The following is a 16,028-nucleotide window of genomic DNA, read 5'->3' as shown; positions in this document are numbered from 1 at the left end:
GAATAGTAAATAATAGAATAAATGATTTCATTTACTCTATTATCTATGGTGCCAAGGGTCAGAATAGCCCAGCCTACACGTAGGTAGTCCTACTTTTCTATTATAAGTTTCTAACTGTGGCAGATACAAAACTGAGAGCAAGACAGCAGAAAGATCTCTGACAGTGCCAAACAACAGCTTGATCCCTACATAGCCATAGGTGGCAGTAGGGTCGGGCCAGGACGGGGGCCATGCCTGACCAAAAATTTAGATCAGAAATGAGAAACCAATTATAATGACATCAATTTTAGTGATGAAAAATTACCATGGCTATCAAGACTGTCTTTTGCTGCTTTCCTTTGTCAACCAGAATTCCAAGAGAACCAGGACTGGTACTTCACAGGTTGAATAAGGTTGTACCAATTAGATAGGTGTCTTTTGGGTATATATTTATGCGTGCATTGAGTATATGCCCAAAATACGCTCTCAAAATGGGGTGTGGCCAAAATTACAGCACGCTTCGCATGTCACTTTCTTACCCAACTACTCTTATAATCCTGCCTCTGCCTAAGTACATTGCAAAGGTGAAAGAAGCAGGCAAATAATAAGTCTTCCTTCTGGTTGAAGCCCCAAAATACTGGTCACTTTATCTATAATAATTATTTTTATTCAAACTTTAACTGTATTATGAATAGATAGAATAAACATAGTAGAATACAATGATAGTTACAATAAGTGGGTATCAACAAGAAATGAGTTATGACTTTTTAGATAATTACTTAGATCATAGTGCAAAACCGGTCAGAATAGCCCCGAGTGACTCTATAGCTCCAAGTTTTTGTTGCTGATGAAAATTTGGAGTGATACAGTATACTTGGCCTAATTATAATATTAACAGTTATATAACATTAATTTCATAGTCACTTGAATCATTGGTAAAGATAAAGTCTGTCAAGAAACTAACTCAATGACAATGGCCTGAATACAGCTAGCAGCATTGAATGAAATAACAGAAGGTAGGATAAGAATTTAGTATATCTCATACTAGTAGGGACTATTGTGTATTATGAATGTGTGTGCTAGTTGCAATGATTCTTAAATGTACACATGCTTAGCTTTTTGAGTAACTTTAAAAATTTGTAAAAATCTAATTTTGATCTGAATCAGATACACAACATAAGAGACATGCATATGTACATATGTACATGTATTAGACAAAAATTATAAAAAATGAAGAATTCTCTTTTAGTTATATTTGATGAAATTGTGTCAGAGACCATACCATATATGTTCAAATATTGGAGTATTTAAAATTTTCTAACTTTAATGATTTGGTTAAAAGTTTGTATTTGTACTAGTTAATTTTTGTAGTCATAGTCTACCTTAAGGTTACTTTTAAATGCGGGTACTATTAATTGCGAATTTTGCGTTTGGGTTAAAAATCGCAATTATTAATACGCGCAATTATTAATAATGACATCATGATGCCATATAACTATTAGTAATAATTACTTAATCGCAATTTTTAATACCAGCAAAATCTACCTTGTGCTAAAATCGCAAAATTTAGTACCCGCAATTAAAAGTCACTGGTATTTTTCAAACTTTGGAGCAACTTTAAAATCCACTGACAAAAACCTGCATGAGCACTAGTTATTTTCATGGCACTTAAGTTTGATAGTTTTTGTAGTTTGGGGGCTTATTACGAAATATAAACCAATGAAATGATTGAATTGCCATCAGTTAAGGGAGGTGTTGCTATAGTAACATTTGTGGTTACTTTGATCTTGTAAGCCATGTTGCTAAAGCCCAACATACACTAAAGGCAATAATATTATGTTGCCAGCCTTTGATCTTTCTTTCAACCTTGTTGAAAGGAATAGAAAGGTTTTCTATTCAAGGCAACATGTTGCTTGACCACATCAAAGTATGATTAAAGGCTAGGCAAATGTTGAAAGCAAGCATTGTTGAATGTAGTGTATGTTGGGCTTAAGGCCTGGTTTCTATATAGTTGTGGCTGTTGTATGAATTCTGTGGTTAGCATACAACTGTTGTAGAGATAGACCTGGGCCCTAACTCTGCTATTGTTGCAACAGTGTTGTTGCCAGCCTTTGATCTTTCTTTCAACCTTGTCAAAAGGAATAAAAAGGTTTTCTATTCAAGGTAGCATGTTGACCCCATCAAAGGTTGGGCAGATGTTGAAAGCAACATTGTTGAATGTATAAAAAAATATAGTGTAGTTTGGGCATTCCATGATACAAATGCAATTACAGGCTATGTGCACTGTCAACCACAAAAATTAAAGCCATGAATTGCCCAATTAGGAGCAAACCACAAAGTATTAGACCAAAAAATAGCCTGCTATATAGCATGCCAAAATCCTTTTAAAAGCCCTGTAGTATACAGTGTACAGTATTTTTTATAAATCTGGAAAATTCATGTGGTCAAGGCCTAATTTATACCGTATTATCGACTCTTGTTATTTTACAGGAGTCTTTTAACATGCTGAAGTGAATCCAGACTAGAGATTCAAAAGCAAAAATGGTAAGTACTAATGCATTAACTCCGATTACTAAAATTATCACCTTAAAAAGTTGCAACTCGATGTGCCATATTGGTGTGCAATTTGACTGTGAACCAATAACGGCTCAAATTAGCTCAAATTATGTGGCAAAATGCCTGTTGCTTGTAAATTATTGTTTAAAAAGTAGCAGACTAAGCATTTTTGAGCAAATGGGCCCAATGACATTTTAGGCCAATAGCAAATTGGATTGGGCCGATTGAGCCTCAATTTGGTTTATCAAAATCACTGATTCTATTTTATAGCCAGTATCATAAGACAAAATGATTTTAATTTAGAATGCCAGTCTAAAATGTAGTAAGGATTAATTACATGTGACTCTAAAGTTTTTATAATGCTACAGCATATAGGCATATGACATTAAGAATGAGGGCCATGGTCCCTCATAAAATTGCATTACTAGTGGGATGAATTTCTATATAGCTTAAGCTAGGACAGCAATAATGTATCAAAATGCCAGTCTAAAATGTAGTAAGGATTAATTACATGTGACTCTAAAGTTTTTATAATGCTACAGCATATAGGCATATGACATTAAGAATGGGGGCCATGGTCCCTCATAAAATTGCATTACTAGTGGGATGAATTTCTATATAGCTTAAGCTAGGACAGCAATAATGTATCAAAATATAAGTATGATTTCAAACCCATTTTTTAAGAAAAAAACAAAGACTATAGTTGTTGCCTTTCCAAAATTTATTATTTTAATGCTCATAACTCAAAATATTAGTTGGAATTGGCTTAAATTTTTATACAGCATAAGGAAATGTAAAAAATTGGGGGTCAATATTTTGTAAAAGAGAGTCCTTTGATTTTCTTCCATAAATTCGTTACTTCTGATAGAGGTCAGGTCATAACTCAAAAACTTTTGATCAGAATCAGTTTATAGGGGCCAGGGAGGCCTTGTAGGTTCTCCCCAATAAAATTCTTAACTATTTGGTTCCTAAAGTCTATTTGGCATTTTAAAACGCCAAGATTCATTTTAATGCATGCATGACTTGTGGGATTGACCTCCCCCAATGCAAATTTCATTCCTAAACCTATGCTACATGTGTGTATATAATTAACAGTACTTTCATAAATGAAAGCAGTCAGCACCACTACAGTCCATTAAGTGTAGCAGAAGCCTAGACGAATGTAAGCATTTAGGGGATGGGCCTAAGCTATCAAAGCATTTACATAGTGCTCAAAATACACATGTTTGTACCTATTCAACATTACTATGAATCTATAAACAAACTTTTGCTCTTACCATAATTACTGATTGCATTGCAATTAAAATACATGAAATATTTAGTGTAACAAATTTATTCTCAATTGTTATTATAGTGATTCTTCGAATAATGTGACTAAGAAGAATGTGCCAAGAAATAAAGAAAATGGAAGTGAAAGGGACAAACTCAGTTCAACTTTATGTGTAGTTTTATTTTTATTGTTCACTATTGTACTAACAAGAGTAGTTAATGCATTGAGAAAAGCATCACAATGCAATCTTGTTGAGTTTTAAATTTGGGGCATAGAGATCCTCCAATAAATAGAAATCGCCAAAATAATATGGGATATTTTCCTCTAATGCTTTTACTCAGTATGATCATAATGCATGTCATCATATATCCCTATTAAAACATAACTTTACTATTCTAACAATGGCTCAATAGTGTATACAGATTGTACCAGCATGTCACTGACTTTTGTAATCTCATGTATAGGTAGCATTTACATTAATTGTTACCCTACAGGTGTTAACAAGCGACTGTTGCATACATGACAGTTTTGTGAACTGAAGTTCTTTATAGGGCTAGGCAAATTATGCTTCAATTTTTGCCTGATATGCTTTTAGGTACTGCTCCAAATTCCAGCCTATTATGCTTTGAAATGAATCCAATTATACCAATTATTATGCTCATAGTTTAAGCTTTACTCAAATATCAACTAATCAAGTTACATGTGCATGCATCTGTTATAATTATAATATTGCAATAATGCAAAATGTTTCCAGTGACTTTGAATCACTGCAAAATAGAACAACCTATGTCACTGGATTCATCATGCTTGAGTAGGTGGTATTAAGCAGTTGGGTTGTTGTACTACTAGTACTGACTTGTACCACCTCCTATAATGAATTGAAATTGTTTGGTCAGGGATATAGTGCCAGAAATTTTTGACCCAATATGCCAGCATAATAACTTGCCCTGTTATGCTAATTTGCCTAGCCCTAGTTCTTTATGGATACATAATGATTACAACTATCACAATAGTTAACTTGTTTTATACAGTTTATAAGTAAAATAAATAATTTCCATGTATTTAGATCTAAGTTTTCACACTTAACAGGGATACATAAGTATAAATTTATTGGAATCACATGAAATTGAAAAATTAGTATAATAGTAAAAATGACTGGTAGATATTATGTAAAATCAACTCAACAGAAAGCTTGATAATTATCAATTGTTAATTTTCACTAAATCTAATTGCATAGTTTGGTAGCACACAAGCATGAAGCTCCAAAATTAACTGAGTTATCACAACGTGCACTTGCCTTCTTGAATAGACGAAAAACCTCTTCGGCTTCCTTTTCATTTTTCTTTTGTTCCTTAAGAGATTGATACAGACCCAAGAGTGACCACAAGTTATTCTTGTATTGCTTTAAATCTTCACGATACACTTCTTCAGCCTTAGCTGCCTCTTTATGCTCAAGCAGTAGAGCACCCAATACGTGTCTTGCTGGTGTCATCCATCCTCTTGGCTCATCATAAATAAGGTTAATATCACGTTCTACTGCCAGATGAAGCCACTTGAATGCTTCATCAAAGTTTTCTTTGTGGTACTCTACTTCACCATTCAACACAGCTTCAGCAACATCAAGGATACCATTTTTTCTAACTGGGTTATGCATTACGTTATTGAAAAGAACACGATTTTTAAGTGCTTTGTTCCTTAAAGCTGTATAGAAATTTACACGTTCTGCATCTGCTTCATTTGCTCTACCCAAAACAGCAAAAGCTATTGCACGAGCATAATAGGCAACAGCTGTAGTTCCAGCATAAATATCCTTGTCTTTATCCATTGGTCTATTGATAATCTCTTGCCATTTTCCAAAACGTACAAGGACATGCCAAGGAAGAGATCCAAATGCTTCTAGCCAAATTGGACCAAAAGATACTCCATTAAGTGTAGACGTGACAACATCCACTCCAAGTTGCTTTTCAACTTCTCCAGCATGCTCCATAGCAGTAGTATATTGCCCATCAAACATAGATGCCCAAACAGCAAAGTGATAATTATGCATTCGATACAAATCATACATTTCAATTTCAGCCTCTTGGTTTGCTTTATATGCCTTATCAGAAGTTATAGCTGCTTTGTTGGCATCAATGGCTTCTTTGTATTGCCCTACCCAAATGTATATGTGAGAGGGCATGTGCAATAGGTGACCTTGATCAGGATATCTATTTTGGAGAAGATCAGATGTTGAAAGTGCCTTTTCGGGTGTGGGAGAATGCTCCATTGCATGGATATAGAAATGAGCAAGGCCAGGGTGGAGAGGATCAATCTTAAGACCTTTCTCTAGAGTTTCAACTATTTCTTCTGTTTCTTTAATTGCTGGTTTAATATCTGGGGGTTTGGTCCAAAGGTTCCATGGGGCAAGCATCATTAGAGATTCAGCAAAAAGAGCCATGATATCAGTGTCATTTTCACCATACTCTTCATATACTTTTCGCATTGCATTGGCATATTCTTGGTGCAGGTGGTCCAGCGGCTTCGAGCCCACAGGCCAGCAAAAACGATAGGTTTGTGCCTTTATCACTGCCATTTCCCAGTCAGGAATTGAGGGTATTTTTGAGGCAATTTCTAGTGCTTTTCGGGACTCATGGTATCCTTTTCTGTAATCAAAGCCATCAGGGTTGTTGTAGTCCGCTGCATTATTGTAAGCAATAAAACAGTGAGCAATGGGACAACCGCTGTCGATCTCGAGTGCCTTCTGAAAGCAACTAATAGCCAAATCACGTTTAAAACCATATGAATTAAGCACGCCACGATTTATCAAGGACCTGCATTCTGGAGATGAAGTGGAAACCTTGCTACCTAACCCATCGTAAGACATCATGAATTCTGCGATGTTGCTTTAACTGAATTATTCTGCTCTCGACGTTAATTCATAATAACAAAACAAAAACTATGCATAAACAGGATACAGTCATTACTGTGCGGGGTAGATTGGGTTACAATAATTATTGTTTAGTCTAAATAAACCACAAATTGCATTCCATTGATTGAAGTGCAACCTAAAAATTAGCATTAGATTACCGCAACTATGACAAGCCGGTGAGATCATCGCATGAGCAAATTAGCCACATTGTGCTACATGTTTTATTATATGTACGTATAATACCCTATGTTGCCAAAATACTGTCAAAAAATTCTAATAAAAAAAATTCATTATACTGAATAACAGCATCACCAACAATAATAAAAACAATAAAATAGTCATAATAATAATAATTCCTGTAATATTTACTATTTTCTTTTGCCATTTTTCTCTTTTATATATTTCGGAATATCTTTCTCTTGTGAATACAATCATTGGATATATCTGTTTAAATACATTAGGCAAAAATTTTGATAAAAACGATTCTAATTTAATCCAAAACCAATTAGAACTGACACCAGTTCTTGAAGCAGTGAAGTTATTCAATGATTCGTCAGCTAATGTGTGCAGATCCTTCCAACGTCTATTAGTGAATAGTTCAGCTGCTGTTAGTAAGTCTCCATTATTCTCTTCAAGACATTCTTCAAATATTAGGCAATCCTCTAAGGCAGCGTTTACACCTTGTCCACAAAAAGGATGGACACAATGGGCAGCATCACCTAGCAAAAGGATGTTACCATAGTGATAAGGGTAACACTTCATGATATTAAGCCTGCTTGGGGTCTTTCGAAAGAAATCTTCAATTAGTTGATCTTTTGGTATTTTTCCCTGCACGTCTGGAAACGTTTTTTGGAAAAAATCCAAAACATCATTTGGTGTTTTAATATTTCTAGAGTGCGAGAGAGGAGTATATAATATGATATTGAAACTATTCCCTTTATTAGGTAGACCAACCATCATCACTTCACCTAGTTGCCATATATGAAACATATCTGGATATGGTACTGCAGACTCTCCATTTTGTGTTGGAGGAAGGTAGAACTCGTGATAAACCTCGTCCAATATGTTCTGTTGATAATATGACATTGATCCAAGTATACTTTTGCGCACAGAAGAATTGAAACCGTCGCATCCAATTATAAATTTAGCTTTTACTGATTTTTTATTATTACTCCCTTCTTCTCCTCCTTTTACGTTAAAGTGTAACGTTTCGTTTTTATGCTCTATATTTAATAATTGATGCTGATAAAATATTTTGACATTTGGATTCTCTTCTAATCTTTTCAAAACTAATTCACTCAATAGTCTCCTATTTATGGAGTGTATTGCTTCTTTCTTTTCATTGCCAAGGTAAAACTCCACTTTAGTCTCACCCCCGCTATTAGGCAAATGTATGCATCTACCATAGTATGGAGCTGCCTCTTTTAGCACTTTATCGGAGATACCCATTCGTACCAGTGCGTCTATTCCGCGGTTGGAGAGAGAAAAGTTTATTGCTCTGCCCAGACTTCCATTTAGGCCTTTGTTTCTCGACTCATATAAATGAACTCTGATACCGCGCTCTCCCAATATGTATGCCATTACTGGGCCCACTATACCACCACCAATCACGGCAACGGGGACTTCTTCATCTTCCAACTGGTGCTTCAACTCCATATCTATAGATGCCCGCTTCACTCAGATCAGAATCACTCACGCAAAAATTTTTCTGGTTATATAAAGCATAATTTCGTGTGGAGGCGTTACCAGGTAATTTTCAGTATAATTATTGCATAATTCACTTCATACTAATCTTTCAAAAGTAAAAATCAAATTTTAACATGTCATATAGTGATGAAATGCCAAGTACATGTTTAAAAAAATTAATAAATAAAGGACATAGAATCTAGTTTGGCTTGGTTAACTATATCAGGATAAAATCTTGCTGAAATCTTTAAAATCCTACCAAATTGTCATGAACATCATGCCAAGTCAGTCACTTTATATGTGTTCAAATTTTTAATTGGAGGATGCAATTTGAATCTGTAGTTTTATTTTTTGTTACATACACAGCCAAGAGCTGGCACGTGGATCAGGACTAAATCATGCAGTCCTGATATCAGACATGGACCATGGATTTTGGGCAATCAGTCCTGATACAATCGTGAAGTCAGCCACAATTCAGGCATGATAAGCATCTACACTGGATCAGGCCAGACCGACTTTAATGATTCAGCAATGATGGAGTCAGGCTTGATCCAGTAATTTTGGGCAATAGTCCTGGATTAGGCATGAAAATTCTTGGCTGGGTAGTCTATTATATCTCTGTCGTAATACATGGCACAATGATGCATGCAAGCTGCTTGACACAAACATGTAGAAAGCTTAAACTGATTGTAATCAATTTGAAATTGTATGGATGTACTTTTATAACAACAAAAAATTGAGTTTTAATCAATAAATAATATCTAGGGTACACTCGTGCAGGTACAAAAAAGGTAAATTGAATGAATATGAAACTACTAAACACATGTATATAGCATGTATCCACTTGAACACTAAGTCTTATATTTACTGTAGTCACTATGATAATGTAGACTAACATTTAAATGAGTACTCTCAAGGGTAAACTATACTTAATATCAAGTCCACTTTATTTAAGAAAACATCTCAACTACAGTAATACTTAATATAATACAGGAAGTTTTATCCAAGTTTGGAGCAACTTAAAAAATTTGTAAAAAATCCAAATTTGATCTGACTCAGCTCAAACTTTCTACGTAACATAAGGACTTCTCTTCTTCTTATTTGTGAAAAATTAGGCTAAAGGACTTTGGCCTAATTTTTGAAAAACTTAAAATTTTAAAATCCAATTTTGATTGGAATCAGCTTAAACTTGATACACAGCATAAACAAAACATGTATATATAGCTATGTATAAAAAAATATAAAAATTAATAAAGAATTGTCTTTTTTCATGCAATTTTGGTGACATTTATAGACTGCTCTGAATCAGCTTAAACCTTCTGCACAGCATTAAAACATTAAAAAATCATCAAATTGAAGAATTCTTTCCCAGTCATTTTTGACCAAATACCAAAGGCCTTTGGTTGGCTCAATTTCTGAGCAACTTAAAAAATTATTAATCCAATTTTATAACAATTAGCTCCAACTTCCTCCACAACATGCATGTAAGAACATGTATATGTGTATCTGAAAAAATTATTAAAATTGAAAAATTCACTTCTTTTCATCTTCGATGCACTGCAGGGACAGGAACTTTGGCCAGATTTTTGAGTAACTTTAAAAATTTGTAAAAAATCCAATTTTCATTGGAATCATATCAAACTTGCTACATAGCATTAAAACATGTACATGTATAAGCATCAGAAAAAATATTAATATTAAAATTAAAATTTTTCTCTTTTTTTAATTTCAGTGAAGTTTTGCCCAAGACTGTGTGTAGAGCACTGTTTACTGAGCAAATTTTGAAAATTTAATAATAAATATTCAGTTTCTGATCTGAATTAATTAAATTTCTACACAACATATAAAAATGAGAATATATAATAGGAATTTTATCCATGCTAAGCTTGATAAAAATTTGACATAGTACCAATACAGAATTTTTTGAATTTGCTTAAAATTGAGCTGAGCACTATTACAAAATCCTCTGGGAAGCGAATTGCTAAATTTTATTTATGTATTGAGGATGCATAATTGTTTGGTTTTATTTTGGTGAATAAATTCCAAATTTGGTAAAGTTTTCTCCTCTAAATTCAACAGTGGTACTTTGCGCTTTTTGGCCTATTTAAAGCAATAAATGTTTTTCCCAATTTTCCTTTTTATTGATAATGGATCTCAATGTAATGGTGAATTTTGAGATAATATTGCCTTGAAACAGATTTATTCAAAGTGAAATGAATAAGTAATGGCAATGTAATGAGCTACAAATCATTGTTACTTGTATTTGAGTGTTTTCAGAGAAGTTATATAATGCTTGTCATCACTCAGTCGCTTTCTTTGTCCAAATCCCTGTAATTTGACTTGTCAGTTCATGCTCTTATGCTCTCATTATTGCTTAAGTTTTGCATAAGTTTATTGTTTTTTCCTTTGCCACGATGAACTCATAATTGTTTCGCAGTAATAAGACTGGTTTATTTCTTCTGGTACCAGTACATCTACAATCTATTATTACCGGTATTATGAGAAAAACATAATTAAATCAAAAGTGAATAATAATAATGCTAAAAAATAATAGTAGAAATACAATCTTATTTTATTAATAATTAACTAGTAGATTCTTTATTTCTACGGAGCCACAGTCCAGAAATGTTGAGCTTTGGATTTTTAGAAGCAACATCAATAAAGATCATAATTAATGCCAAATCAATGCAAAAGATAATACAATGTGTGAATAATCCCTGCAAAACAAAGTAACCAAGAGTATCAATAGTTAGACCAGTAACATATGCCATTAAAGAAAAGGAAGCATTAAAAAGACTCTTCTGAATACCATAAGCTGTAGTGATAAATTCCTTATTTATTATAAAAGCTGGCAGAGTTGTGAGTGACGGCCCAATAATAGAATACGAGAGAGAGTACAACATTCCTGCTACGAATGGAATGTAACTGTCTCCATTACTGAACATAAATAATAATAAAGGTGGGAGAGTTGTTACTATAAGTGATGACAGCAACCAATACAAACGAAAGCCAATTTTAGTTGTAAGAAACCCAGCAATTGGTATGAATATGATTGCTCCACCAAACAACAAACTATTGGCTAAATTTGCCATTTCAATTGAAAGGCCATATTTCTGTACAAAAAAATCCTGGCCATTTCCAACAATCGAATGCAAGACTGGAAAATAGGCTAAATTAATAGCTGTACTCAACCAAAATAGTACTGAAAACTGCTTCACATTACTTAGAATGCTAGATTTATGACCTGTAATTGATTTAGGTGATTTTTCAACTTGTTTCTCTCGTTTGTAGTCCATGAAGAAAATTAATAAGGAGAATGTTAGCCCGATTATCATTAATCCAGCAGCAGTAAGCAGTGTGACTCCTAGTCTAAAAGTAGGACTACGTAATATTGTGAGATTGTCATATATTAACTGAGGAAGAAGTATAGCTAATGTTCCACCTATTCTACTGAATCCAATATCAATTGAAATGGCAAGTGATAGGTCCTCTTTAAACCAGATTGCTTTAAATCCATTATCAATAACAACCACTAACTCATTTCCAGCTCCAAGTAAGAATCGTCCAGCCAGCATAATAAAGTAGTTATCAACAAGTCCTCCTATAGCCCATACAATCTGACCCAATAGTACACAATTAACCACAATGAGTAGTCCAAGTCTCAATCCTATTAACCCGTCTATTAGTATTCCTCCTACTAAACAAAGGAATATGTTAGGCCATGCAGTAGCGGAGAAAAGTAGATCATACTCTGCAGTAGTGACTCCCATCACTTTAATAATGGTGTCTTCTATTCCATTGGGCATTAAAACACAATAGTTGGACAGAAGACGTAGAGAAGAAAGAAAGAAAATAAAGAGATACTTGCACCTCCAGTTGTTGTTCCACCTCGACATCGTGCTAATATCCGGCTTTATCTAGTCTATGTGGGCGTGATAAGCTCATCAGTTCAATGAGTTCATCATTGACTGTTGACAATTGCACACTTATATTGAGTTTTGAGAGAAGTTTCTTGATACTGATGTACGTATAGGGCTGTGCTCATGTGTATTAATGCTCGGAGCTGGGTCAGTGCCGCTCAGTTGGGTAAAATAGCTGCAGGCAAATTGGGCAATAAAACTAGTAAGATTAAATGTACACAATCTGCATACCTGCAAGTGTAGCCCGCTTAACGTTTGCCATGCTTTGTGTACTCCTTACCTAAGTCTAGTCAGGCTCTTCTTACTTAATTCTACTCAGGCAGAGCCTGACTAACCTAATTACTCCTCAGCAGGTTCTGACTGCGTACATTAATATAAGCAGTATACCACGGTATAGAGGGTATATTTCACAAGGATTTTAAAAATTCATGAAAATTTTTACTATTGAAAATTATTTTTATCATACTAAAAATAGTCAGTAGAAGAAAACGCAAAAAATTTTCCTTGTGAATACTCATTTCCGTGAATTATTTTCCCCAGGAAATGTACCCCTATACGATATATAGCACCAAATTTTGTCAGTCAAAAATTTCGTCAAAATCTTAAGTTTTATTTCAAAATTAGTTTATTGATTACATTTTTGTCATTTCTGTTATAAATTCACATGCTACCCATGTGAAGCAAAAATTTGGTGTGTCAAAAATTTTGCCAAACAAAGTTGACTAACAAATTTGACAAAAATTAACTTTGACTTCGGACAAAAATTTGGAGCTATACAGTATAATGGCCTAATCGTAATTATTAACAATTATATAGCATTAATATTACAGTCACTTGAATCATTGGTAAAGATAAAGTCTGTCAAGAAACTAACACAATGGCCTGAATACAGTAAGCAACATCGGAAGAAATAATAGAAGGTAGGATAATATCTCACACTATAGGGAGGGATTAAGGGATTCTTATGCATTTGAACAAGTTTACTATTTACAATGATTTCTCTCAAAATTTTGAATTGCCACCATCGTATAACTGGTAATTTTAGAGGGGGAAATATTGGCAATTGTGGCGGCATTTTTGATAGTCATCGTTTCCACTATTTATGTACATAATCAATGGCAAATGGCCACAAATTGCAACCCACCAATCATCAAAAATTTAGCAATTCACCAAAATTTAATCACTAACTACATTATACCAGGCATGCTAAATGAGCTAAAAAGCTTCATGACTAAAATAGACATGTATTTGGCTTTTTGAGTAACTTCAAAAATTTTTAAAAGTCCAATTGATATTAGAATCAGGTCATACTCACATGCATATGGATTAAACAATTGTTTTAAAATTAAGAATTCTTTTCTAATCTTTTTGATGAAACTTTGACAAAAACCCTGCGCAAAATACAGGGACTTTGGCGTAACTGTGTAAAAAAATTGTAGAATCCAAGTTTTGATGGAATCAGCTCAAACTTACTACACAATATAAAATGCATTTGTATCAAAAAATGATTAAAAAGAAGAATTATCTCATAATTAGTCTTATTTGGCAAAATTTGGTCAAAGACCATCATATTTTTAGCATCTAAAGTTTCACAATTTAATGATATGTGCTTAAAAATTTATATTTGTATCAGCTAGTTTTGTAATCATAGTCAATACAAAAGAGTAACATTGGAGGTAGTTTAAACTTTGTGGATTTAAAGTGAGCACAAAAATAATGGAAATTAACATACCACAAAAATCACTGGTTCAAGGTCTTTGGCTTGGTTTTGGAGTAGTAACTTTAAAAATGTGATTTTTATTGGATTAAGTTCAAAATTATTATTCAGTGCAAGCTAGAACATGTGCTATACAGTATATCAAAATTCTGTGAATTTTGGCATGCCCTCAAAAGGACATGCCAAAACAATACTCTGCTGTTTTTATGCCTTCAAAGGGTCAAAGAGTAATGTAACTGTTGAGTATTATTGGTTCTTGCTATTCTACAGGAGTCTTTATAGTGACATGATGAGATGAATCCAGACTCAAGAGTTAAAGCAAAGATAGTAAGTACCAATGTATTAACAATTCAGTGCTGAAATTATCACCTTATAAAAATGTAATGTACTATATTGGCTCAAATCTGTTCAAATTTTGTGCTGAATGACTTACTTAAAATAGCAGAATAAGCATTTTTTAGCGAATGGACCCAATGACATTGTGGGTGAATACTCAATGGCAAACTAGATTGAGCCAATTGAGTCTTAATTTAGCTTATCAAAAACATAGATCCTATTGTGCCACCAGTATCATAAAACAATTTTTTGCTAATCTAAAATGTAGTAAGCATCAATTACATGTGACTCTATAGTTTTAAAATGCTACAGCAAGGATGTAGGAATGTTTTCCCATGGCTAGTGGGATTGCTCCCCCCAATGCTTGTATGAATTTCTATCATATAAGGACATTAATTAGGTATCAGAAAAAATAAGGGTGGTTTTGAGCCCATAATTGGAAAAAAGCAAAAACTATAGTTTTTCAAATTACCAAAATAATCTCTTAAAGTAAATTATTTTGCTTTTCCAAAACTTGGCTTATTCTTAAATGCTCATAACTCAAAAGTTATTAATTAAAAGTAGCTCTAACTTTTTATGTAACATAAGGACACTTGGGGTGATTTTCGTGCAATTTTTTGTAAAAGAGACTAATTTGATCTTTTTCAAAAAATTATTACTTATTAAAATATAACAACTTTTGATTGGAATCAGTTTATAGCTAGGCTTTGAGGCTGCCCCCCCCCAATAAAATTTTTAACTAAAGTCTATTTGACGTTTAAAAGCTTGACATTCATTTTAATGTATGCATGACTAATGGGATTACTCTCCCAATGCAATTTCATTCCTAAACTTATGCTACATGTAGTATAACACAGCGGTGACTCTGGTGAGTGCTATCACTGTGATCGACAAAAGTACTTTATGTTGGATAGTTAAATTTATCTTTATAGTAAAAAAATCCAATTTCCTGTGCTCTAGCTATAATAATAAAATTTTGCCCAAGGCAAAAAGTTACTAGTTTTTTGGAAACAATACTTCTCTAATAGAATACACACAAGGTGATAGTTTTTTATTATAATGATGAATATAATAATCAGCCAAATGCTACCTTTTGTCAATTATCATCAGTATGTAGTGTGGCAGGTCAGCATGGTCAGTGTATATTCCCGCCGTTTAAATTTCCAAATGTTTGAGATTTAGATATTATGGTAAATACTCAATAATCTAATGTCTAAACAATTGACATTTTGCAAGTTATGAGTAAAATAATAATTTTATAAATCCTAATAAATTTAATTTTTGTAAGTAAAATGGTGATGCCAATAACTATATGTACAAAACATTTTGTAATTTTACAATTGGTGTTTTAGGAGTAAAATTCAGTTGCATAAATATTTAGAACATTGGATTTGTGATTTTAGTTCTGAATTTGCAAATTTCCAAAGTTACATATTGTCTCATTCAAGAAAGTCAAGCATAAAATAATATTTTCAAAAATCCTAAAAATTGAATGTTTGCAATTAGAATGATAATGCCAATATGCCATAGTGCATTATATTGTGTAATTTTACAGTTAGTATTTGATGTTCAAATTTCAATAATATGAAGATTTTAAACTTTGGATTTTTAATTTTAGCTACAAAGTTCCAAAGTTCCAAATTTCATAATTGCTTC

General features: G+C 33.2%; 4 protein-coding genes across 4 annotated transcripts in view; all 4 read right to left on the bottom strand.

Moving 5' to 3' along the window:
- Window positions 1-5,030: 5,030 nt before the first annotated feature.
- Window positions 5,031-6,668, bottom strand: LOC100635866 (uncharacterized). Its single transcript, XM_003387922.1, has one exon. The coding sequence runs from the start codon at window positions 6,666-6,668 to the stop codon at window positions 5,031-5,033; it is 1,638 nt and encodes a 545-aa protein (XP_003387970.1).
- Window positions 6,669-6,867: 199 nt separating this feature from the next.
- On the bottom strand, window positions 6,868-8,369 carry LOC100635740 (kynurenine 3-monooxygenase-like). Its single transcript, XM_011406811.1, has 2 exons — window positions 7,143-8,369; window positions 6,868-6,876 (listed from the first exon to the last, which is right to left on the bottom strand). The coding sequence occupies exons 1-2, from the start codon at window positions 8,367-8,369 to the stop codon at window positions 6,868-6,870; spliced, it is 1,236 nt and encodes a 411-aa protein (XP_011405113.1).
- Window positions 8,370-10,981: 2,612 nt separating this feature from the next.
- On the bottom strand, window positions 10,982-12,295 carry LOC100635614 (major facilitator superfamily domain-containing protein 1-like). Its single transcript, XM_003387920.1, has one exon. The coding sequence runs from the start codon at window positions 12,293-12,295 to the stop codon at window positions 10,982-10,984; it is 1,314 nt and encodes a 437-aa protein (XP_003387968.1).
- A 90-nt stretch (window positions 12,296-12,385) lies between these two features.
- The window catches only part of LOC100635488 (kynurenine 3-monooxygenase-like), a 7,000-nt gene continuing 3,357 nt past the window's right edge, over window positions 12,386-16,028 (bottom strand). The window contains exon 2 of the mRNA XM_019998684.1: window positions 12,386-12,494. Coding sequence (XP_019854243.1) covers window positions 12,386-12,494 — 109 coding nt within the window. The remainder of the gene's footprint in view (window positions 12,495-16,028) is intronic.

Source organism: Amphimedon queenslandica, unplaced genomic scaffold (assembly GCF_000090795.2).
Source record: "Amphimedon queenslandica unplaced genomic scaffold, v1.1 AMPQUscaffold_13309, whole genome shotgun sequence".
Lineage (NCBI taxonomy): Eukaryota > Metazoa > Porifera > Demospongiae > Haplosclerida > Niphatidae > Amphimedon > Amphimedon queenslandica.
Note: the sequence above shows the minus strand (reverse complement) of the source record. Positions and strands in the feature narration are given on the sequence as shown.